General features: G+C 37.7%; 3 protein-coding genes across 4 annotated transcripts in view; 2 read left to right on the top strand and 1 right to left on the bottom strand.

Annotated features, from left to right (window-relative positions):
* runx1 (RUNX family transcription factor 1) overlaps positions 1 to 6381 on the top strand; it is a 31062-nt gene extending 24681 nt beyond the window's left edge. Inside the window, exons 6-8 of the mRNA XM_007542021.2 lie at positions 1102 to 1305; positions 2935 to 3081; positions 3158 to 6381. Of these exons, the coding sequence (XP_007542083.1) occupies positions 1102 to 1305; positions 2935 to 3081; positions 3158 to 3705 (899 nt within the window). The 3' untranslated portion in view covers positions 3706 to 6381. The remainder of the gene's footprint in view (positions 1 to 1101; positions 1306 to 2934; positions 3082 to 3157) is intronic.
* Positions 6382 to 10101: 3720 nt separating this feature from the next.
* On the bottom strand, positions 10102 to 19782 carry donson (DNA replication fork stabilization factor DONSON). The gene is made up of 12 exons (XM_007542020.2): positions 19313 to 19782; positions 16455 to 16523; positions 16153 to 16353; positions 14181 to 14359; positions 14026 to 14101; positions 13853 to 13955; positions 12744 to 12849; positions 12481 to 12621; positions 12174 to 12372; positions 11943 to 12012; positions 10514 to 10644; positions 10102 to 10412 (listed from the first exon to the last, which is right to left on the bottom strand). The coding sequence occupies exons 1-12, from the start codon at positions 19652 to 19654 to the stop codon at positions 10269 to 10271; spliced, it is 1761 nt and encodes a 586-aa protein (XP_007542082.1). The 5' UTR covers positions 19655 to 19782; the 3' UTR covers positions 10102 to 10268.
* A 589-nt stretch (positions 19783 to 20371) lies between these two features.
* gtf3c3 (general transcription factor IIIC, polypeptide 3) overlaps positions 20372 to 23236 on the top strand; it is a 24053-nt gene continuing 21188 nt past the window's right edge. The window contains exons 1-2 of one of the 2 annotated variants that reach the window (XM_007542018.2): positions 20372 to 20638; positions 22714 to 22780. In XM_007542018.2, the coding sequence (XP_007542080.1) occupies positions 20546 to 20638; positions 22714 to 22780 (160 nt within the window). In that variant the 5' untranslated portion in view covers positions 20372 to 20545. The remainder of the gene's footprint in view (positions 20639 to 22713; positions 22781 to 23236) is intronic. The other variant, XM_007542017.2, reaches the window with a different exon arrangement.

Raw genomic sequence — 23236 nt, 5'->3', positions numbered from 1 at the left:
GATAGCTTTTGTGTTTTAGCTAAACAGCTGAAAATAACAGATTATATTCAGAGAGATGTAAAACTGAAGATACCTGCTACATTTACATTTGTTTTTGTTGTAGAATCGCTGTCACTAAACTTTCATTGTTTGATGTTTTGAGGCATGGACACATTATTTACTTTGTTAAACAACATTACACTAAATTCCACTATCAGGATTATTAATTTTCTTTTATTCTTTGCCATTTTAACAACATAGTAAAAGATTAAGGCACCTAAAAAGGCATACTTCATTAGCTAAAGTATACAGTGAGATGTAAATTAAAGCTTTAAGTACAATTTTTTAAAAATCTATTTTGAGGATATATTTTAAAATACACAAAATATCTTTAAAAGCATATTGTTTTATTGGTTCACTTGTGTCATGATCCGTGTTTCTGTGTGTTTATTTTTTGAGTTTCTGTGTTTATTTGTTATCCAGTTCCCTGAGTCTCTGCCCCGTTGATTGCTCCCAGCTGTGTCTAGTTTTTCTGATTACCCTCCCTGTGTATTTAAACCCACCTGTTGTCTTTGTCTCTTGTCGGATCCTTGTTTAATGTCGTTGGTCGTCTTATGTCAAATCTTGTCGTGTGATGCCTGTTTTCCCCGTGCAGTTCTCCGTTGTTCCGTGCCTTTGAAATTCATCATTTTCACATACATCCTGGGCCTGCCTGCATCCGCGTCCTGACCTCAACAAACCACATAATGTCAACCTGAGCAAATACATATTTTGTTCACTTAAAGTATACTTTAATATATTTCTTAAAAGTGTATTTTGGTACAATTATAATAAGTGTGTTTAAAGTTATCTTAAAATTGGTACAAGCATGCTGTTAGTGTATTTTTGTATTTATATGTAATATACTTAATACTTAGTATACTTAAAATGTACCTACACAAATGTAAGTATGTTTGAATACTAAATTATATTTTTTCACAGCATTAATGCTGTATCACTAACATGTAGTTTAAAGAGTTACAGATTATATCGAGAGAAAAAAAACAGTACTGTGTCAGATTACAAGTGAACCTTGTTTTGTTGACTGATCTAAAAAGAGAAACTTCGTGTTTTGGCCTCCAGGTCATCGTCAGAAGCTGGATGAGGTCAAACCTGGCTCACTGGCTTTCTCTGATAGGCTGACAGAGCTGGAACAGCTGAGAAGGAGCTCTATCAGAGTAACACCTCCTCATAATCATCATCATCAGCAATCTGTAAACAGCCACCAATCTGCAGTCCTCACTTCGGCAACATTTTCTAGCCCTCCACACTCTGGACTAACAGCTGGTAAGACAGTAAAACTGAGTGTGCACTCCAGCACTTCATCCAACTAAAGATTGGATCTGAAAATATTCAGATTGAAGTTATTCTACTTCCATAAAAGATTTGTTTGTTTGAAGGCTTTTCCAATTTGTTATTCCTGACTGCATGGCGAGGTGCTTCTTCTATACAATTGATCACCAGGATATCTGAAAACAACTATAATTCCCAGAATATTTGCAGTGACTTCTCTGTAATCAGGACAAATAATTGTGCTTTAATCCAAACAAAATAGCAAACATTAATGCAGACCCTGATATTTGCAGGGATGAGACCACAACCAGATAGATTAAATCTGTGAATACTTGAGACCTCCTATAAACATGTGTGTGACTGCCTAATACAATTGCTCAAACACCAAATATACCTTATTGTGCATTAATACACACAATGAAAACCGTCATAACTCTTCCACAGAAGCTAATATCCATGCTTTTTCTTATCTCTGCTACAAAGGAGACCAGCCAATTAGTCCCAATGAAAATAAAAATGGCTGGATTGACTGCTTTGCAAAAGGCAGCCAAACGCAAATTAGGTCACATTACACCTAGTTATTTCAGCTTTCCAAGCTGCATTTTCTTTTGACTATTTCATATATGCCCTACAAAAAAATGTGATTAAGAAGATTTTCTGCAAATAATTTGGAGTCACATTCAACAGAAGTCTAAATTTCCGCAAATAGATGAATCCATGAATATTAAACTGCAAATAGGTGAGGGCTCACTGTATCTATGGATCTTTTGGATACCACTATTCAGGTGTTTGAAAGACTAAAAGTTTATCTGGATCATCTTCATGGGATTCTGCTGCTAAGACGTTGTTATAAACATTTTGGGCCTTTTTCCAACCAGATGGTAGTGGCGAGAAAAAACCCCCCAAAAAAACAGTCCAGATTAGTAAACCACTTATGTGCCTTGACCATAAACACATGCTATGAAATTCAGTCAAAGTACCAAGTTCTCAATTTCAAGAAGACTATTCTTCATTCTGAGACACAGCCTCCCCACTGAATACACGGATGGAGAGATAGCGTAAGAGTCTAATTGTAGACCTCTATTTTTTTTTAGAATTCTGCTATAATTCAAGCCTGTATAATAATAGTGGCTAATGAAGTCCAAAAATGGTTAAAAATTCAAATATTGTGAGAATAACACTCAGAAGGAAAGACTGCACAATATCCAGTCAAACTCATTGTCACAATGTTAATGAGTGCAATCACAAACACAATTAATAAGGAGTGGTTTGATGCAATATTTGGTACATTATATATTTTCAGGAGAGCCATGCATGCAAACTTACTGACTTGACATGACCTTTAGTCACTTTGAGCCCAAACATTATGTAGATGTTAGAATCAGAATTCCTTTTATTGTCATTGTACACAAACGAAAGCACAATGAAATTTTAAATATTTAGTTAGTGGCTAAAGATGCTAATCCTGAGGGATATGGACATCATATTGATGGAAAAGATTTTTATTTTTATTTTTTTTAATGAATCACATTGATATTATACTATTCAAGAATAATTTCTCTTATTCTGATATCATCAAACTCTGTTGTTTTAAACCATTTAATTCATTTCTGTTTGTCTCAGATTCCAGACAGATACAGTCTTCTCCATCCTGGTCCTATGATCAGTCTTATCCCTACCTTGGCCAGATAACTACTCCTACTGTTCACACAACTGCTCCACTTTCACCTGGTCGCTCTTCTCTTGGTGACCTGTCCTCAAGACTCACAGGTAAAACATCAACATACACCATGAGCATATATGAGAGTCAACCAGATGATAATCTATGACATTTCTTTTCCCTCAGGTCCTGACCTTACACCCTTTGGTGACCCCAGGATGGCTTTGGAGCGGCCTTTTAGCTCCCTTCCCTCCCTGCCCGACTCTCGTTTCTCTAACCCTCGGGTGCACTATCCTCCTACAGGAGCTGCATTCACATACACCCCAACCCATAATCCAGTCTCTAATGGTGCCATCAGCATCACTATGGCGACAGCCATGGCAACCACCCAGACAGGACGGTACCATACATATTTGCCTCCACCGTATCCTGCAAACACCCCTCACCAAGCTCAGAATGGGCCGTTCCAGTCTACTTCATCTCCATACCACCTGTACTACTCAGCCACCACCGGCTCATACCAGTTCTCTATGATGGCTGGGGGAGGAGGCAGCAGTGACTCACATTCTCCACCTCGTATCCTCCCGCCTTGTACCACTGCATCCACAGGTTCTTCTCTTCTACACCCTTCTTTGCCCAATCAGAATGAGGGAGTGGGTGTGGAAGTGGAATCCAGCCACAGTAGCTCACCAACAAACATGGTTGCTGCTGAAGCTGTTTGGAGACCATACTGAGTCACCTGAGACGGTGATAACAGATTTTCTACTCTTATCATGGCAATGCTGCTAAGAGTAGACTCACCTGAAATAAGAATATTTTATATAATGACAACTCAAGGACTATGCGAGTCTTATCTTTACATCATTTAAGTTGTTTGACAGTGGCGGTTCTAGACTAGGTTTACCGGCAGGGGGTGGAGCAGTTCTTTTTCATTGAGGCACAGTACAAATAAATAAATAACAGGACAATATTTCATAAGTTAAGTAAGCCACAGAGCCATTTGGTTCTCCGGAGTTGCAGATTGCAGACCCCTGAAAATGCAGATGAAAACTGTCATTCTATCTCAATGTGGCTGAAGCCAGAAGAGCAACACTTTAAAGGTGCATTATGAAACTTTTATAAAAACTATTTTTTTACATATTTGTTGAAGCTGTCACCATGTCATGGTATGAGGCAGAGAATCAGTGAAAAAAATCTAGCTCCTCTGCCTTCTCCCAGTGCTAACTAGAATATCCAGTCAGAGCCCAGAGGTGGGGGTTAGCGCTGTCATTCACAGTGTCCTGTGGTGCTGCCAGCTTTTACCAGCAGATTCTGTTGAGTACTCAGGCTAGTTAGCATAGCTACCGATGGCTGCGGGTAAAATGGTTTTTCTGTAACAGTAAGATGTTTCTCTGCCATTAGCACATTTAGCAGCGAGTACATGAGGTTGAGTGATAGCACTAAGATCCTGCTCCTGGCTCTGATTGGTTGTTTTTGGTCGGGAGCAGCACATTTCTTCAGACTACAAAAATAGCTTGGGGGAGGAAGATCAATCCTTAGGCAGATTATCTGTCTCGTACTGTTAATATATGGTGACGGTTCTAACAATTATGTAAAAAATATGTTATTTATAAACATTACATACTGCACCTTTAATTAATTCATTGTTAAAATAAAATTGAAGGAAACCAATGTAATTGGCTCAACATAGCAATAGCTGCCTTTCTGTTAAACTTATAATTGCACAAATTATATCGTCAATGGACAATTTGAGCAATTATCCATTAAGCAATTAACACAATTTTGTACATTCCACTTTATATTGTGGAATCTAAAGACATTACCAGTAACATATTGTTTTCTTTAAAAAAAAAAAGCCTCCAATTAAAAAAAAAAAAAACTCACATTTTTCGATAAAAAGCATTTCCGCCAGGATGAGGTGGTTTTTCGGCTGTATTGAAATACTTTTTTCACATCTCCAGAGTAATGAGCAGGATGTTACTACTGGCGAAAACCAGAAGAAGACACAAAGTAGTAGAAGGATGATGGTTTGTTTTGTTTTTGGGGGAGGGGTTCGGACGATGTGCATCTGGCTCCACCAAAGCTCTCACAGCATCTCACATTTTCTAAAATTTGTGTGGCATTCGAACGTGTTGAATCTTTGCTGTAAAATGACTAACTACAATTTCCCCAAAATGCCGCCTACATACCCTAACCCTAACCCTACAAAGTCTCATATCATAAATTGATTTAGTATTATCACTTTATTACAGAGGTAATAACAGGGGTTAGGACCAGTTCTGCAGGGGCACTGGCCCTTGTTTGCCCCTGCCTAAAACCGCCCAGGTTGTTTGACAGATTGAAAAAAGCCAAAGTCTTCACCCTGTCAAATTGGAATTGGATAAGCTATTCAATCTTTATGGCCTCCTGATTTTTGGACCAGATACACAAAATAACCTTATCTCATGAAATCTCCAAACATTACCGGTAATGTATTGTTTTCTTTTTGTTTTTCTTAGAAAAAGCCTTGACCTGTTGAGTAAACTGTTCATTTTCTGTAGGGTTCACAAAATGTTACTGAACCTCAAATATGTAGATTTTGGTGTCAATTTTTAGTGAATGGAAGTCCAATTGGTTTCACACTAGGACTGTGTGAATGCAGGTCACCAACAGTACAGCATGTGTTTTTATACCAATGAAGATACGTGTCACTTTGTGCAACTTACTCGCTAAATGACTTGTTTTTACATTTTTGCTCAGAAAGGAGCTTTACTTCACAAACATATAAGATTCAGTGTCTCAGATCTGGACACATATACTTAAGAGTCAGAGGTAAAAAGTCAAAGGTTAAAGGCATTGGTTCTATACATTGGATGTCAATTAAAGAGTTGGAAAGTATGCAGACATTTATTTTATGTTAGCCAACTTGAATATAACACTTTAATCAGTTTCATATTTCTGCCCAAATGCAACAGAGTAGCAAAGTGGAGTCCTTCCAGAAACAGAATAAAGGCTACACCAATTAACTGAGTATTAATCTTATTTTCAAAGACCATATTTTAGTGCGTCAGATGCACATTGTATTTTCCAGGCTGAATGACACTCATTACACAAAGAATCAATCATATTTATTCTCCTTTTGATTGCCACTGCAGATTATATTCCCCCATTTCATGCTAAATCAAAGATCTTCTTCTGTCACATTGACTTTGCATGCCCTCTTTCACTTTACCTACTGATCTTCTCTGCAGCCTTTTCTTCATCACCAGCAGCTCTATGTTTAACATTGGTTGTGCAAGATATGCACCAAGACCTCCACACATGTCCAGACTCTGTCAGTCTTGCCTCCAGTTGGCTGTCATTTGGATTTTCCCTTCTGCCCATTTTGTTTGCTCTTAATGGAACTCTTAAAATTATTGTGTCTTCACCCATAAATTGTTGTCCTATGTTTTTATTGGGTCCTTCATCTCCCAACATCACCGCACTGGATACATTATGCAGTCATTCCCAAAAGATTTTCCTTGCGCACATTTTATAAACTTTACTGCTCGACTCTTGTTAGAGCATATTGTCAGGTGTATGGTATTCTGAAGTTTAATAAACATTTCATAAACCATAAGCTGTTGACAACTGAATCAAGTTTAAGCAAACTGTTGTTTCCTTTTTTATGACCTCTGCAACATCCCAGTGTTGATTACCTGTGCTACCTTGTCAAATTTTCCTACTGTAGCACATCTATCTAGATAGCTATGTCTGTCAGTGCTACCTTTCAAAAACTGCTAGTGATATTTGCATACAGAAGACCTTAGCAGTGAGTGTCAATGTTAAATACCAATTATATTTAAGAGAAGGGATTTGCACTTAACAAGGATAAGTAGAATTTGAAAAAATGTGAATAACATCTTTTCTAAAAGTATCGGGTTAGGGTTAGACAGGAATCCCTCTGTTTAAAAACACCTTCTGTAAATGCACTTAAAACCTTCTTGAGAACAGCGTACCTGTTTTATCATGTAAAACTGGTACTAAAACCACTTATTAGAATCCTACCTTCACAAAATACACCTGGTAGCACATGTTGATCTACCAAAACTCCATCAAAATATCCTACCTGGTAAACACATGGGTAGCACGTTTTGCTACAGCAAATTCCTTCCTTTGAATATCATTATTAAATACAGAGGTAGCACATGGCGATGGGCTAAAAGGCCTTCATCAGAATATCCTACCTGATAAATGTGTGGGTAGCGCACCAGTGCATCAAAACCCTGCATCAGAATATCCTACCTTTTAAAAAAATATTTTAAACACAGAGGTGTTTGTAAGAATGAAACGGCATCAGAGGAAACAAGTTTTTATTTAAATTAAATAGATATCTACAAATACAGATCTCTGCAAACTCTTTTTTTGTGCATTAATACATTGTATGACAGTCTTTATCAAATGAAGCACAAACTGTGTAGACCAAACTTCACAGGTCACTGTGCACCTGAAATGATATGGTATCTTAATATATGCTACACCATAATATCGCTACCAATATGATCTATTTAACAGTTTAATTAAAAAAGTGTTATTAAAATAAAATATTTTAAAGTGTAGGGGCAACATAGCCCACAAAACACCACATTTTGTCCTGATTCACGTGGTTGACGCCAAGCAATGACTTTCTTGTTTACAGTATGCAGTACAGTAAGGACATTGCAGACAGCAAACTAGTCATTTATAAATATGTTTACAAGCTGCCTTAAAACATGCATAACACACAGCTTACTGAAAACCAGGTACAAAATAAATTAGATAAAGCTTACCTTAATCTTCAATGACATAAAACAGAAGAAAGAAAACTTCCACAGATAGGGTATATGAATAAATCAGCTGAGTAAGCAGTATGTGACATCGATGTGCACGTGCGCATTGCCACAAAGTAGGACGGATTGATGGTTAGCACAGATAAAACACCTGTTTGTTAAAAAAAAACAAAAAAACAAACTTGCCTACACACAATGACATTATTGTATTCTGCCAATAAAATCTTTTTTTTTTCATCCATTCTTATAGATATAGCCTAGTTCTTTGGTTCCCATATTACCACAGTAATATTTTACATGGATGTTCTTGTTTTTAACTCAATAGTTGTTGTAGTATTTTACTTTTAACCATGTAAACAAATTCTTTAACCATATATATTGGATTAGTGTTCCTTTAGTCCAGTGGTTTCCAAACATTTTCTTCTGCGACCCCCCTATGGATTACAAATGGCTGTCTGGTGTGTGTGTGTGGGGGGGTGAGGGGGGGCATCGACTTATTTGGGGGCAAAATAAATGTACGTAGCTGAAAATAGACACCACATCGGTAGCCTACAAGGTGCTTGTTAAGCTTAAGGTTCTGTATTGATATTAGCTAGTCATCTTTTAGCTAACATTACCTGCATCCAGCAGCTTTACTCAACTCAGTCGGTTAGTTTGGAGGGAAAAACTGTGAAAAGTTCTTTGCGTTTTGCTGGTTTGCTGCCGTGATTCTAACTCAAACCTACGTAGCTCCGCCCAGCAGCAGCAGGTCTCCTTCACAGGTGGAAACCCAGCGCGAGCGTCGTAGCGCTCATGTTGCGTTTAAAGGCGGCTCGGAAAAACAGGTTACAACATGTTAACAACGGATTAAACAGTTTTAACTGCTGATAAAAGTGACAGAGGACACAAATATGGGAAGTGTGGAAGCCTCTACTGTATCAAATTGACAGAGGAATAGCAGAGAGTTGGCCTTTCTAAGGTAAAAACCCAGCGCATACAGTGTTCATGTTTTTTTTGTTTTTTCATCCAGACGGCTTCCCGCGCCCCCCCTGCAATGACACGGCGCCCCCCCTATGGGGCGCGCCCCACAGTTTGGAAACCTCTGCTTTAGTCAATTAAATAATTCATTTAAATTATTTTTCAGGTTTTGTAAATTATGGCATGAAATAAAATTAATGAATCACTATTAAACTTTCTCCTGTTAAATCAAAGAAAAATAAATTTAAGACAAATAGACAGTACATTGAACTGAAAAAATTGTGCAAAAGAACTTAATAATTAATAATTTCTTATAACATTGTGAACTTAAGTCTGACTGGATAAAATCATATTTTAACAAAAAGAACATTTATTGTTAAAAAATGTTTTTAAACAGAAATTAAAACCAACCACGATTCAGCATTAGCAGAATGCTAACTCACCAAGACCAAGTATCAATGGACACAGCAACAGTTTCGCTAGCTCATGTTCCCATCAACTTAGTATAATAGATATTGAAAATTAACTTCTGGAAAGTGCTGCTAATTTTAATGATACCCACAAAGTTCAGCACAGTTCGTCTACAGCACAGGTGTTAAACTCCAATCCTGAAGGGCCACTGCCCTGCAATTTTTAGATGTGCCTCTGCTGCACCACACCTGAACAGAATAATTAGGTCATTAGTAAGGCTTTGGAGAACTGATCTACACAAGGAGGAGGTAATGAAGCCATTTCATTCCAGGGTTTTGTACCTGTGGCACATCTAAAAACTGCAGGACAGTGGAGGACTGGAGTTTGACACCCCTGGTCTACAGCCTCCTTACATCTTCAAAGTGCAGCTGACCGTGTATTCCAAGTTAAGAAGACGGGATCACGCTTCCTTTTGAAACAGGAAATAAAGCTAAAAGAGGATCACACTTCTTTTCAAAATAAAAGTGTTTTCATTTTTTTCTAATTAAAGACGTAAATGTGTTAATAAGAATAGGAGAGAAAAGGGGACGTTTCACTTCTGGGTTACACTTGTTCTAAGACAAGCAAAAATAACATTTCAGGGTTGTCTCCATTTTTCCAGAACACACCTTGATGACCCCCAAGATTTTGGGAAAACAAAAGTGGGCTGACTAGACTAAAGTTGAACTCTTTGGAATTACCAATTGCCAGTTTTCAGGTTTAGGCAGCAATCACCCTTTTCACATTGGGTGATGTAAGTTGGGACGTTATTCTCCTTTCGAGAGAATAATATCAAACCAATTTAAATGTTTGAAACACTAAAATAACAAACATGCAAAAAAAAAAAAAAAAAAAAAAAAAAAGGAAATCAGGAAGTGGTCAAACACTTTTTGCCAATAAAATTAACTTGCTGAAAACCAAAAATTGTAGAAAAAGTACTTGCATAAATAGGATTTATTATGAACTATTTTTTAAAAACAATTTACAAAAAACACACTTATGCTTGATGAAAGACCAACAAAATCTAAAGAATTGAAGAAATTCCATTGGATGTTGTCTTTTTGCTTGAGGTGTGATGGTTTCAGATATGCACCATCTCTGTTTTATCCAATATTCCAGGTGTAGCTATAGTTATTCATTGCTAAGTGCGTCAGGGTAGTTTTGCCAAGAGTGGATGGCTGCTGGAGATGATTAATTGAAGCAGGAGGAAGACCACAGTGAGTCAGGTCTCCCACTGCCTTGGTACACTATAAAACACAGAAACATGGGAGATTGCTCAATATTTACTGTGACATGACTGATTCAATATTAGTGTTAGTGTGCATCTATTATGTGATTAATATCATACCCGTTTCCTGCAGGTTTCTATGTTCATGACAGCAGTGGGTGTATGAGTATAAAGAGCAGCAGAGAAGTTGCCTTTTTGAGCAGTCTGAAGAAGAGCTGTGATGGCATGAAGAGATGAAGGAAGGATGGGTCCTAAAGTGCAAAAAGAAAGTCAGTTTAAGTTCATTTGTACACCACCAACTCACAACAAATGTTATCTCAAGACACTTAAGAACTCAGGCCCCATTTGTTTCCCATCATACAAAAATACACATCAAAATCCCATCAGTAAGATCCAATCATCCAGATTAGAGTCACTGACATACAGTCTAGTTTGATTTTGTAAAGTAAAGCAGTCAAATTCAGTTTATAATGTTATCTATGAAGGACTTTGAGAGGACAGAAAGCAAGCACAGAAAACAGTAAACAATGCTTAATGAGCATTGTTTACTGTTGTTTAATGAGCATCTTGTATTTGCAATTAAATTTATTTTCATTTCATGAAAAGGGGACTGACACAGAAACAGAATCTGTCTAAACTGTGATAATATCGCCTGTTACCGCCACCTACTGGTATTTTTGTTCCAGTTTCCCTGACAATTTGGGTGGTTTCATTCAGCTCAGTTCAAGAGCCAAAATAATGGCAAATCTAAAACTGGAGAGTAGCAGGAAAAAGTAGCAGAGTGTGGTAAGATTTTATTTTGTTGGGATTATATTAACTGTTTTGATTCTAGCAAATGACTGCAGTGAAACAGAGTGAAAAATTCAAAGGGGTCTGAATACTTTCTGAACCCACTGTATATTTCCTATGCACATAGTGCCATTTTATAACACAGTCAGTTGTTATAAGAATCCTATATATCAAATGTGACTTTAACGAAATTTGACACTGTAATTTAACACCTCTTAAGACTCCTGCTCTTTCTGAAACTCCATCGTCAGGAAGTTGCCACAACATCACTCCTCTATTAACCTTTTAACAACATTTTTACCAGCATTGCACTTAGACTTATGTTTAATCAGCTCAGTAGATGCACAATTCCACCAGTTTTTTGTTAATTGCTGCTTGCTAGTTTAAAGGACCTGGGTGGTGAAGTTGTGGGGACGGTTGCTCTGTGAGGTGGAAGCTCTGAAGTTCCTATACTTCAGCTGAGGTGCAGCTCCTAAGCTGCACCTTAAAGGTGTCGCCAGGTTTACTAAAGGCGTTTTGCACAGTTGAATGGTTGCTATGGGAGATTAAAGAATTTCTCAGACATGCATGAAAGAATCAAAGCAACACTCCATATATGTTTTTGGTGACGGAATAACATATCATGTAAAGCTCAAAAAAGTTGATTTAATATAATGCTACCCCTACAATATCAATATGAACAGGGTTATAGTTTTGAAAACTCAAAAAGAACATCTGTAATTCAGAAGTTAAAAAAAACATTCTAGTTCTGGTTCTGTACCTGTGAGCTCCAGACTGCTAATGTTCTGGTAGGTACAATCGACCAAATTCTTGACATTAACGCTGCGGCCCTGGAAAACACATCATAAACCAGAGTGTCAAACAGGGGTTAATAAAGACTGAGTTCTTAGTAAAGGTTGATCTTACATTTCATTTTCAGTCGTTCAAAGAAAAAAAAAAACTATATATATATATATATATATATATATATATAGAGACTCAGAAACTATACCTTCAGAACATTCATGGTAGCCCCTCTGAAGGCAGTGGGGGCCAGCAGGGTTGGTGGCAGACCGGTCTGAGAACCAGCTGCAGCCACCACACTCTTCCAGTTGATGAGGAAGTTGATGAGATTGAAGGAGTGGGATCCCTCCACACATACAGCCGACTCAGGTTTATGGTCTAGAGACAGAGTCTGAGCTTCTTTTTGTCTATATAAGCTGTCAAGGAGCATTCAGTATTCACTATTTTTAACTTCAAGAAGAACAAGGTTGTATTGGTTCAGAAACGTTGCAAAAACAAGGAGCAATGGAGGATACAGCTGTATGTTAATGCATTCGGGCTTCTTGAGTTTGTCCTGGATTCCTATCTCCTTTAGCCAAGACAAGCTGTCATCTTCACCTTGGCTGCATCCATCATCTTCTTCATCCCAATTTTGATAGTCCTCATCCACCTGCAAGCTGCAACATTTACATTTTGAATCACTGCATCAGTTAAACCAAGAAAAATACAATTTTAAACATCTTCAAGAACATAGAATTCAGATTTGTCATCAACAATGCAGACACAGTAAAAGTCTCACAAATCTTTGTTCTCATTTTCCATTTCCTCTTCTCCCTGTTGAATACTTTTATGTTGCTCACTAATCCGCCTCCTTTCCTTCAGCAGGGGAAGACTGAACTCCACACCTTAACAAAGACATGGGTCAGAGATAAAGTACAGTAGCACAAGGGATAGTTGGTACCAGAGGTTGCAATAGACTTTTTTTGTTGTTGGTCATTTTGACTGCAAGCATAAAAAAATCTGTCATTTACTATATTTACTCCTCAAATTATAATCACATTAACATTAGGCTATTCAGCCACATTTTTTATGCGGCTTTGTTCATATTCACCTAGTTGAACCATGAATCCAGATCCCATCACACATAAAGCAGATAAGTGCATCTAACTTTTTCTCTGTAGTGATAAAAACCACTGACTGTGACCCCAATAACTTATAATAAGTTAAATTAAATGACTCCACTTAAATTACAAGCACTTTACCTGCTGGGGTCTGAATGCACAGTGCCTCACAAATTCCTCCTGGTTCCCATCTGCAGAGAAATCTGCTCTAGTTCACCAGTTAGTTGGATCTGCCTGATCCAAACTGATCATTCGAATCGAACTCTGATAGCTTTTTACCCTGTGAGCGGTCTGGGTGTGCGCTTTTACAGTCTATTTATGCACCTTTACTTATTTCTTCACGATGAATTGTCGGCTCCTCTGTTTAGACTGTAAACAAATTAACACAACATTGCATTCTCTTCAGTTTTCTCTGTTCTGTATGTTCTGGAGACTGAAATTAAATGCGCCATTTCAACCAAAGGTTTGGAATGCACTTCTGAACCAGATGCGCTCCAAAGTGTCCAGTCCACAACTCTTCAACACACTGTCAGCTTCCGGTCAGAAAGATGCATTTAGTTCAGTATCCAGGAGATAATATTCAGAAAGGATCTTTTTATTGATTGGCTCTAGTTGCCACTGCGATGAACTCTTTGCATAAAGTCTATAATGCCTGCCCATGTGCACCAGTCAAGGGTGTGAATTATTACCTGTCAAGCAGGATTCACATTTTTCAGTCATTAACCCCCCCCAAACTATTCCATTAATGCGACCCCTGATTGGTACATGCTAATCTTTTTATGAGTACCTTCAGTCTTCATTGCTTCTCTGAGACCTCGAGTTGTAGGAGAAATTAAGGCAGTTATGCAGTCTGACCCTGCAAGGCCTGCTGCCTTGAACAACACTGTGAACTGATGCAAAGAAGAGCCAATTAGGGAAATAAAAACAGAAGCTATCAAACACCAAAGCATGTTAATGTACCTGATAGGAGCAGACATAGAAGTATGGGCACAGCCCCACCTTCAAAAGGCTGTAGAGAGATGACAAGCTGATAGACCTAAGAAGAGAAAACAGCTTTTTAGTGGATGCTATCCTCCCAGACCTCAAGGAGAGAGCAGAAAGTCTAACAATCTCACCATTCCTTTACAAGACTCTCGTGTACTGCTTCATCCTGAGTCCAGGGCATGTTCTTCCCAGAGAAGTTCTTTTCAGCATTGATCCTGGGGAACAAGGAGAGCCAGGGCAGGGAAGGGTGCTGCCAGTACACCAAGCACTGCTGGAAGGCAGACCGGACGTCAGACCAGGACCTGGGCTCCTGCAACACACACAGCATTACATTCAGCGACTGAGATGAACAAATAACTAACTAAACTAAACATGATATTCAGGGTTTCCCCAAGAAAACTTGCTAAGCTTGGTGGTCAGAGCACCAAAGCGGTCCTCTGGTGGTCCACCTTGTTTCTGTATTAAAAGATGTTAAGTTGACAGGAATGTAAAAATATTACAGTCATTATATGTTACAGGAAGACATCACCAGTGAAATGCTATTTAAACCCACAACTATAGTCTTAAAAACATAAAAAATATAATTAAAATGAATATCAATTATTTTCACTTAATCCAAATTAAGTCAGCAGTCCAGGCATTCAAGGCCTTCATGCACCCCCATATTAATATCTTAAGATGGACCACTGATTTTATATATATAGATATACACACATAGATAAATATATACATATATATACACAAACTGACAGACACCAACAAGTAATAAGCTGTTAAAGGTTTCAACATTTTCAACATTTTTAAATAAGACATTCTAGAGGAGGATATCAGTGGCTACCACTTGATTCGATAGCAGGACGGTGATCAAGGACCCTGAAAGGGCAGTATTATGTGCTTCCAGGCACATATTGTGATTTACAGCACAATCAAGTTACCTTCAGTTGTTCTAAAAACACAGTATATGTAAAATATTACTTAAAATAAATTTGACTTTGATATGTAAGCCCTTGAAATTGGGCCTCTGTTTCTTTAAAAACACTGCTCTTTCTGAAACTTGGTCTTTAGGAAGTCATCACGACATCTTGGATCTCTATTAATCCTTTAACAACATTTTTACCAGCATTGCACTGAGAAGTAGCTCATATAATGAGCTCAGTAGGTGCACGGGGCACATACTATCTATCCATCCATCCATCCATTTTTCTTTACACCCTTGTCCCTAGTGGGTCGGGAGGGGTGCTGGTGCCTACCTCCAGCGAATGTTTCAGGGGAGAGGGGGTTACACTCTGGACAGGTCGCCAGCCTGTCACAGGGGCACCTACTAATTGTTGCTAATTGTTGCTGGCTAGTGTGAAGGAACTCAGTGGGAGAGTCGCTTGACATGACCTTCATTGTGTGCAAGGTTTGCAGTTTGCACTGGGAGTTTTAGAAACTCTGACGAGGAATAAACACAAAACCTTTGATCATTAATTTATTTTTTTTTTTTAACTTTCAGCTTATTCCTGAGGATTCTCAGAATAACCTGAGAACTGAGCTTTTGGTGTCCTCCTATCTCTGTTCTGTAGAGTCGATGTTGAGCCACTGTGATTCTCCAGCTGCACTGCGGCACAGAGGAAGCAGCTCCAGAGGGTCATAAACACTGTCCAGAGATTGATTGGCTGTCCTCTTTCATCTCTGCAGGAGACCTACAGAACCCATTGCCTCTGGAGTGCTTGCAGCATCATCACGGACCCCTTACCCCCGGCCATCACCTCTTCAAACTCCTGCCTTCAGGGTGGCGTTTCAGGGCATTAAAGTCAAGGACAAACATACTAAAAAATAGTTTCTACCCAAGAGTTGTTGCCCTAAAGACAGCAAATCTATCTAAAACCTGATCTTTATTTATTTATTTATTTACTTATTTATTTATTCTTAACATTCCAATTGCTTCTGTGTTTCTTCAAGAACTGCTTTTTATCATTTTTGTTTTTGCTTTATTCGTGCACAATGACATTAAAAGGAGTTCTCAAAAAGGAATCCTCAATATCAACTGTAAAGTTAAAAAGATAAATGAGGAAAACCCCAATTTGCTTCAGAAAGAGGTGAGCTAATAACATTAACTACCTGCAGATTGTGCGGGAGCATGGTAAACTTAGCTCTGCAGCTGTTGCTGAGTCCCAGAGCTTCTTCCTGGGCTTTCGGTTGCCCTGTCCACGACAAGGACTCTGGAGAGGTGAAGATGACCCGAGTTTTCAAGCTCCAGTCAGCTGGATACTCCGCGCAGCTAACAGGGGCTATGGAGACGGGTGCAATGGCCAGTGGGTTCTAATGGAAAAACAGTGAGGACATGTGAGGACATTTAAGGCTCCAGACTAACATTCTGATGCTATATATCTGTTTGTGTTAATATAACAGAAAAAGCCCACCTTGAGCAGCAGATTGTCAGTATGTTGCTCCTCTGTTTCCAACAGAGGGTTGTCTTCAGACAGAGACTTCTGCAACAAAATACAAGCATTTTTCCATGTTTTTGTTCTTTGTTTGATCCCTACAGTACCTTTAATGTTTTACTCTTTTTTTTTATTGCTCTTGCAATTCAATCCTGAGCAACAAAATTTGTTTTTCTAATTTTGTTGGAAAAACTAATTTTCAACAAAAAATGTGTCTGTTGTTGAAAAAAAAAATATATATATTTTTGTAAAATTCTTGATAGCATAGGTTCTAAATTTCAACAATCTCATAGCCTTTTGGTGTATAAGGATTAAGCGGTTGTTCTTTGACTTCTTGTTTATTTTTTATTTATCAGGCAGGGGAATTCGGCCTAGAAATTTTGAACAACATTTGTTTAAAATAAGTTGTAAGTAATCCCAAATTAAGTTCCTTATTTGTTGTGTCACCTTTTTAACTATTATTGTCTTTATTTCGTTTTATTCGTATAATATATAGTTGACTTCCGGTTTCTGATGTGATGCTTTTATTTTGATAGGACAACTTCCGCTATCTGTATTATAGGGCGGCAGCTTAACGACAAAAATAACGGAAGACAAGTTGCAACGATATTAAAATGTATCTTATTAGTGGCCCCCTTCATAGATGCACAAGGTATGTTTATTTTGAAAATAAGGATATTTCTAATATTGATCGGTCAAAATTGTGAATTTGTTTTATTGTAATCAAACACTATGGTACAGTTTTTGAATTAGAGTTTATATTTTAATGGTGAACGTTATTTTTAGTTACTAACGTTACGGTTGTGGTTTGTAGCTTACGCTGTCTTTTTTGTGTGTGTCTGCACATACAGTTCTTACGGTGAAACTTATGGTTTATTTCCAATTAACCTCACTGTTCATCAGTTAAGCAGAAATTACTAAGGGTAGGACCGATTGCAGTTTTCTGGCCGTTCGCCGATTACCGATCTTTAAAATGCCTGACCTACTGATTCCGATTTTGGCCAATACTGAGTTTTTTGTCTGAAAATAGCAAGAAAATTGCTATTTTCTTGCAATAGCAAGAAAATATTGCTATTGTCACAGTGGGGTGACCATTGTTAACTGCGAATGTGCAGACATGACCTGGTGGCCCCTCTATGAGTAGTTGATTTTTAGACCTTTGATGAGGTGGATAGTATCAGCTGATCACCGATCTCCCAACATTAAGAAAATCGGCACAGATAAATCAGTTGGCTGATAATTGATATAAGGCAATAGCTTATTTTATATTTAATATTTTTAGCTTTTATTATTCTGTAGAAATCAGTTATTACTTTGAAATTAAAGAGGTTTTGTGGAAGCAGCTGAATTCACTTTTTCAATGCACTTTAAAGCAGAAAATGAATTGAAAAAGGCTCATAATCATTTATAGGCTGTAGATACAACAGACATGCATTGATGTAGCTGCAATCTATTACATTTTTCGCTCTTCACACAGGTAAGTAGTAGCAAAAATAACAAATATGTGACATAATTTATTTATTTACATTTATACATTATAAATTAATATATATTATTTATATTAATTTACAAATGCAAACATGACCACATCTCTTCCATCCTCCACTCTCCATTAGCTTCCCATTTCCACCAGGACTGAATTCAAGATTTCCTTCTTCACACGCCAATGCATCTATGGAAATGGCCCCAACTATCTCAAAGAACTATTTAACCCATAAAACACAACTCTTTCACTCCACCCACTCAAACCTTCTCCACATACCCAAAACCAAACTGAGAACTACGGGGGACAGGGTCTTCTCCGGTGTCACTCCATGTCTAAGGAATGATCTGACACTGTGAGAGCACCACAATCCACTGACTGACCTTAACACATTTCTTTTTAGCAACATTTTTGGTTCATTTTCTTAGATATTGGTTTTAATCTCTTATTTATGTATCTATTCAATTATTTAATTATTTTTATCCATTAAAATTGCTTGTTTTGTTCCTGTTTTCCTGCCCTTTGACATCTAAAGACATAAAGGGCATTATAAATAAAATCTATAATTATTATTATCAAAGCTTTGTTAAATTTTATGTCACCTTTTTTCCAAGATATTCTCAGCTTTTAGCATCTGACAAATCTTCAGTGTTAGAATTTATGATGCTTCACATGAAATCAATCATTCCCATTCAGACTCACATTCACACAGGTGATGGCAAGCTACTGGATTGTAGCCACAAGTGATGTGGCTTAAATCCATATAAGGGTTTGATATTGGTTGATTTTGATCATTATTGTACATATACATTCTTTTTTAAATATTGTCAATATGGTGTTCCTGTTTTATCCACAATTTCCACTTGAACTGTTGTACTGAGTTTTCAGTTTCATCTCACACAGCAGCAAAATCTGAACCTGCTGCTGTGCAAGTTACTCAACAGGTTGCTACTGGGAAACCAAAGACTGAGTAGATGCTATTCCAACCTTTTTAGCTTGCTGTGAGAGTTTGAGCCTTTCCTCTGCTTACAAATCCCCAGAATGCTGTGCGGTTCTGGATCGAAGTTTAGTGACAGTATTAAATATTCTATTAGATATATTTTCTATTGATATTGATCACGTGTTTTCTTTATTGTATTGTTATTGATTTATTTCCAAGCCCTAGGTGAATTGTGTCATGGCTGTAATTCAAAGCGCTTAAGAACACAGTGGCCTGATTAAAGGCTTTATGTTGTAAGAATGATCAGTACGTAGGAAACATGTTTATTTGGCAGACATGTTGGAAGAATGAGTTTTGCGAAGCAGATATAAAACTGGTTTGTGGGTTTGTCTCAGAGCGAATTACTGATCCTACCTCCGCCGAGCTGTCTACTGGTGGACCACTTCTGCTGTCCCCTGATGTCTTCTCCGCGGACATTAGTTTTATAAAAGTACCCACATCTTCACCGTCCCCGTCTTTGACTAAAACTTTCTTCGGACGACTGACAGTGTTGTCCCAAGTCAAAAAAGGATTCCTGCGTTTCCCTCTGCTTGTGGACTGGCTGTGGAAGCTGGGAGTTGCTGAGGAAGAGCCAGAAGCCGAAGAAGAGCCGCTCGCTCCGGGACTCTCAACGACATTACGGGCTCTTTTTCTCCTCAGCCGAACGACCTCAGCAGGCCGCTTACAGCTGGACCAGGAGTCGCCCTGCTGAGCCATGCAGGAGGACAAAAGTTTCAGTAGAAATATAATAAAATAATTCAAATTCAAAATCACCACCCTGTTTATTTGACGCGCTTTCCGCACTGCGCAAACTCCCGTCGTCTTTTTTCTTCTTCTGTTGATGTTTGCGTTTTGCAACTATTGTAAAAATAAATTACCGCCACCTGCTGGACTGGAGTATAGGACATCGAACGAACAGCAGAGAAACTAAATAAATACACTAGATATAACAGATATAAATATACAGGAAATTACTTAAAAAGATTAAAGAGAGATGGCAGAAACAGTGGGAAGAAGATAGAACTGGGAGGTGGCTTTAGTATTCAAAGAAAAGTTGGTGTAATGAGGAGAACAAATTACATTATGGTCATGCAGGGTTAAATAGTGCTTTATATAAAATGGGAAAACATTCAACAGGAAAATGTGATTTTTGTTTTCAAGATGACATAGTAAAACATGTTTTGTTGTTCTGTTCCAAATATTCTGAGAGAAGAGAATTAGTTTGAAGATTACAAGACAATAAATTACAGTTAAATATACAAGTATTTTTGACAAAATGTCTACTTCTGAATATTTTTGTTCTTTACAGAAATACCTCAAGAAGACGAAATTGATAGGATATAGATTTTTTTGGGTGAGGTAATAGCATCCCGGTCCACACTCCACTCCAGTAGATGGCGATAATGCACATCAATACGTTGCTTGCCAATCGCCATAAAAAAGGAAGGAACAAAGAACAAGAACTTCCTGGTAAAACATGTCTGTATCCTCTGCGATCCGCCGTAATAGAAAAGAACAATGTCTGTAGCATCCGTTCTACTCTTTACAACTTCAGTCCAATACGAATGCAGGTGATCTGATAAAGCTCACCTTCGAACCTGAGCGGATATGTCGGGGTTCAGCGCAGAACTAATCGACTACCTGGAAGGTAGAATAACCTTCGAAGAGTTTGACAGACGGAGAGACGAGCGGAAAGCGGAGGTACAACTCATACACAGCCAGTTTTAGATGTAATTGAATATTAAAAAGACAAATCACATCAGAGCATTTATTTTCGTCACTTAAATTTATCACTTAAAATAGATCTATTTCAGCCGTTGGTCATTTTAATGCTTACTTTTGATAAAAAGTCAGAAAATTAAGACCAATAAAACACCCGAAGGTAGACGGTTGCTGACTTAACAGCCGTCCAACATTGTTCAGTGCTTTGACCAAGCATATCAATGGAAAGTTAAGTGGAAGAAGGACGTGTGGTCTAATAAAGTGCAATTGCAACCCATCCCAGCTGTAGTGACTATTTGTCCAAAACTCAAATCTCAAAATAAAATTAAAAAAACTTAAGACTTCAAAGTGATCAAAACAAAAGTTGAATTCAACTCAAATAGTCACCTGATACACTGTGGGTTTCTAGCTTACACAGTTTCAAAAAGACAAAAAAAAAGTCAAAAATGGAGTTCTTTGTTGCTTTTTTCCATATTCAGGCAAACAAGTTACAGGATTCTGCTGCTTCTCCTGCTCTGATTCCTGCATGTGTTCTCTGATTGACTGATTGGTAGACTAAGGACTGACTGAAGTGATTAACTGGTCAAAAACATATGACCACTGTTAGGAAAATAATTTTAAAATATGCTAGTTTTTAAACTTAAGTATATAGTTGGGGACATAAGTTTGATTACATTAATTTTAGCAACAGTTAACCTTGGTGCATGTGAAATATTAGAGCATGAATATTGTGAGTAGATTTTAATTTAGGTAGATTTGGATAATGATTCAATTTAAAATAAGGACTGATTTTCTTAACTTGCATAACATCACAAACGGTTTTGAAAAAGGACCTTCACTATAGAATGTCTTCTATCAGAGGAAACAGATGTGCTGTGCTAGGCAGTTCACAAAAACAAAAGTAACGGGGGAAAAACGGGATGGGAGAGAGAACTTCTGTCTGCTTATGTACTAGGTCAAATTCTTTGGTGTTTTCTATGAGGTAAGAAAAACACTAAAGTCTTGAGAAAACAAAACTAGTATTTGGGATATTATGGAATCGCTCAGGCAGGAAAACGACCAAAGGTCTAGGTGAAAAATAAATCTGTTTCTGGCAACTAAGGTCTTTGTTCAAATGTATAGAAAGGGAGGAACTGGGAGATGCTCCAGATGTAACTGGCATGAGAACATCCTGTTTTGAGAGTGACCTTTGCTCTCTCTTTCTCTTTATCCTTGGTTTTGAATAGGTCTCCCATCCTATCCAAGTCATTTGAAACTGCTTAGAGGGTTAGGAGAGGACACACTTTCAGTGCATATATTAAAATTAGGAATACACCTCTTAATAAAAGTCACAGCAGCAAGCTGAATTGCTTCGTTTTGCGACCGCATGAGCAGTTCCCAAAGGCACCTTTGTTTTTCTCCTATTTTTGCATTTTGTTCATTTTTCTACTTTTCTCGGATAATTAATGTCTGTTTTATGGTTTGGACTTCTTGATGGCTTGGGTGTGATACTGATCTGTTTTTTTTATCCATTTAATTGTCTGAATAAAACTCTAGATATGTCTGAAGTTGAATGGCGACTGGTTGTTCTCTGTGTGGTTTCCACTGTGTACATGCGGAACTCTGGATTTGGGAGACTGGGGGAAAACAACAAGCAAAGAAGTTTAACAATTTATTCCTCTAGTATTAACGCCACCCAGGTGCATAATGAGCAACATAAAACCTACGTACTTATACCGTGAAAGACGCATGTCCCAAACTGTAATTAATTAACTAATTGAGTGAATTACTAGCCAAAGACTTATTCTAAATAAGTAAAATTAAACAAAAATTCTAATTATAAATCAAGTAGAAAGTAAGCAAATAAAAATTAACTAAATAATCTAAATTCTAAGATTTAACTGAAAATAGAGAAATGGCACCTACACCAGCAGTTTTGAGAGGCTTGTGTCACAAACTCCATTTAAGAGGTTGAACATGTCTTCCATATCTCTGTCTGACTGCCCCCATTCCTGTGTCTCAGTCATTCCTGTCTTGGATCTCCCTCTAATCATCCTTTTCCCGTTTTCCACCAGGACTCAGAGGAACTTACAGAAGATGAAAACAAACCTTCAACCTCGGCACAAACAAAAGCTACTGTTGGTAAGATGGCTATCCTGATCACAACTATTACCAAAAACCAAACGTCCCCTGAGCTGATCCAAATCCTGGTTTAGCCCCATTCAGTTTTTGGATTTTTACACATCAGAGAGCATGTCTCCCTGAACTTTATTTTGACTACAAATCATTAAATCAAGTCAAATTGTATCTGTATAACGAACTTCAGAAGCAAGGCATTTCAAAGTGCTTTACATCACCAAACACAAAAACACAGAGTCATACAACATTGAATAAACAATCAAAAACATTAAATTTCCCGCTGAGTCGAAGTTCTGCTCTTCAAATCGGCAGAAAAAAAAAATAACCCGCACGCCTTTTCTCCCTAGCACTTTAACCCGGGTTGGGATTCTAATCCCAATTGTTGTTTATGTTCCATAAGCAGCTCTAAACAGGTGGTTTTAAGTTGAGATTTAAAGTCTCTCAGTGTTTCAGCTGTTT

This window comes from Poecilia formosa, unplaced genomic scaffold, assembly GCF_000485575.1.
Source record: "Poecilia formosa unplaced genomic scaffold, Poecilia_formosa-5.1.2 Scaffold650, whole genome shotgun sequence".
Lineage (NCBI taxonomy): Eukaryota > Metazoa > Chordata > Actinopteri > Cyprinodontiformes > Poeciliidae > Poecilia > Poecilia formosa.
Note: the sequence above shows the minus strand (reverse complement) of the source record. Positions and strands in the feature narration are given on the sequence as shown.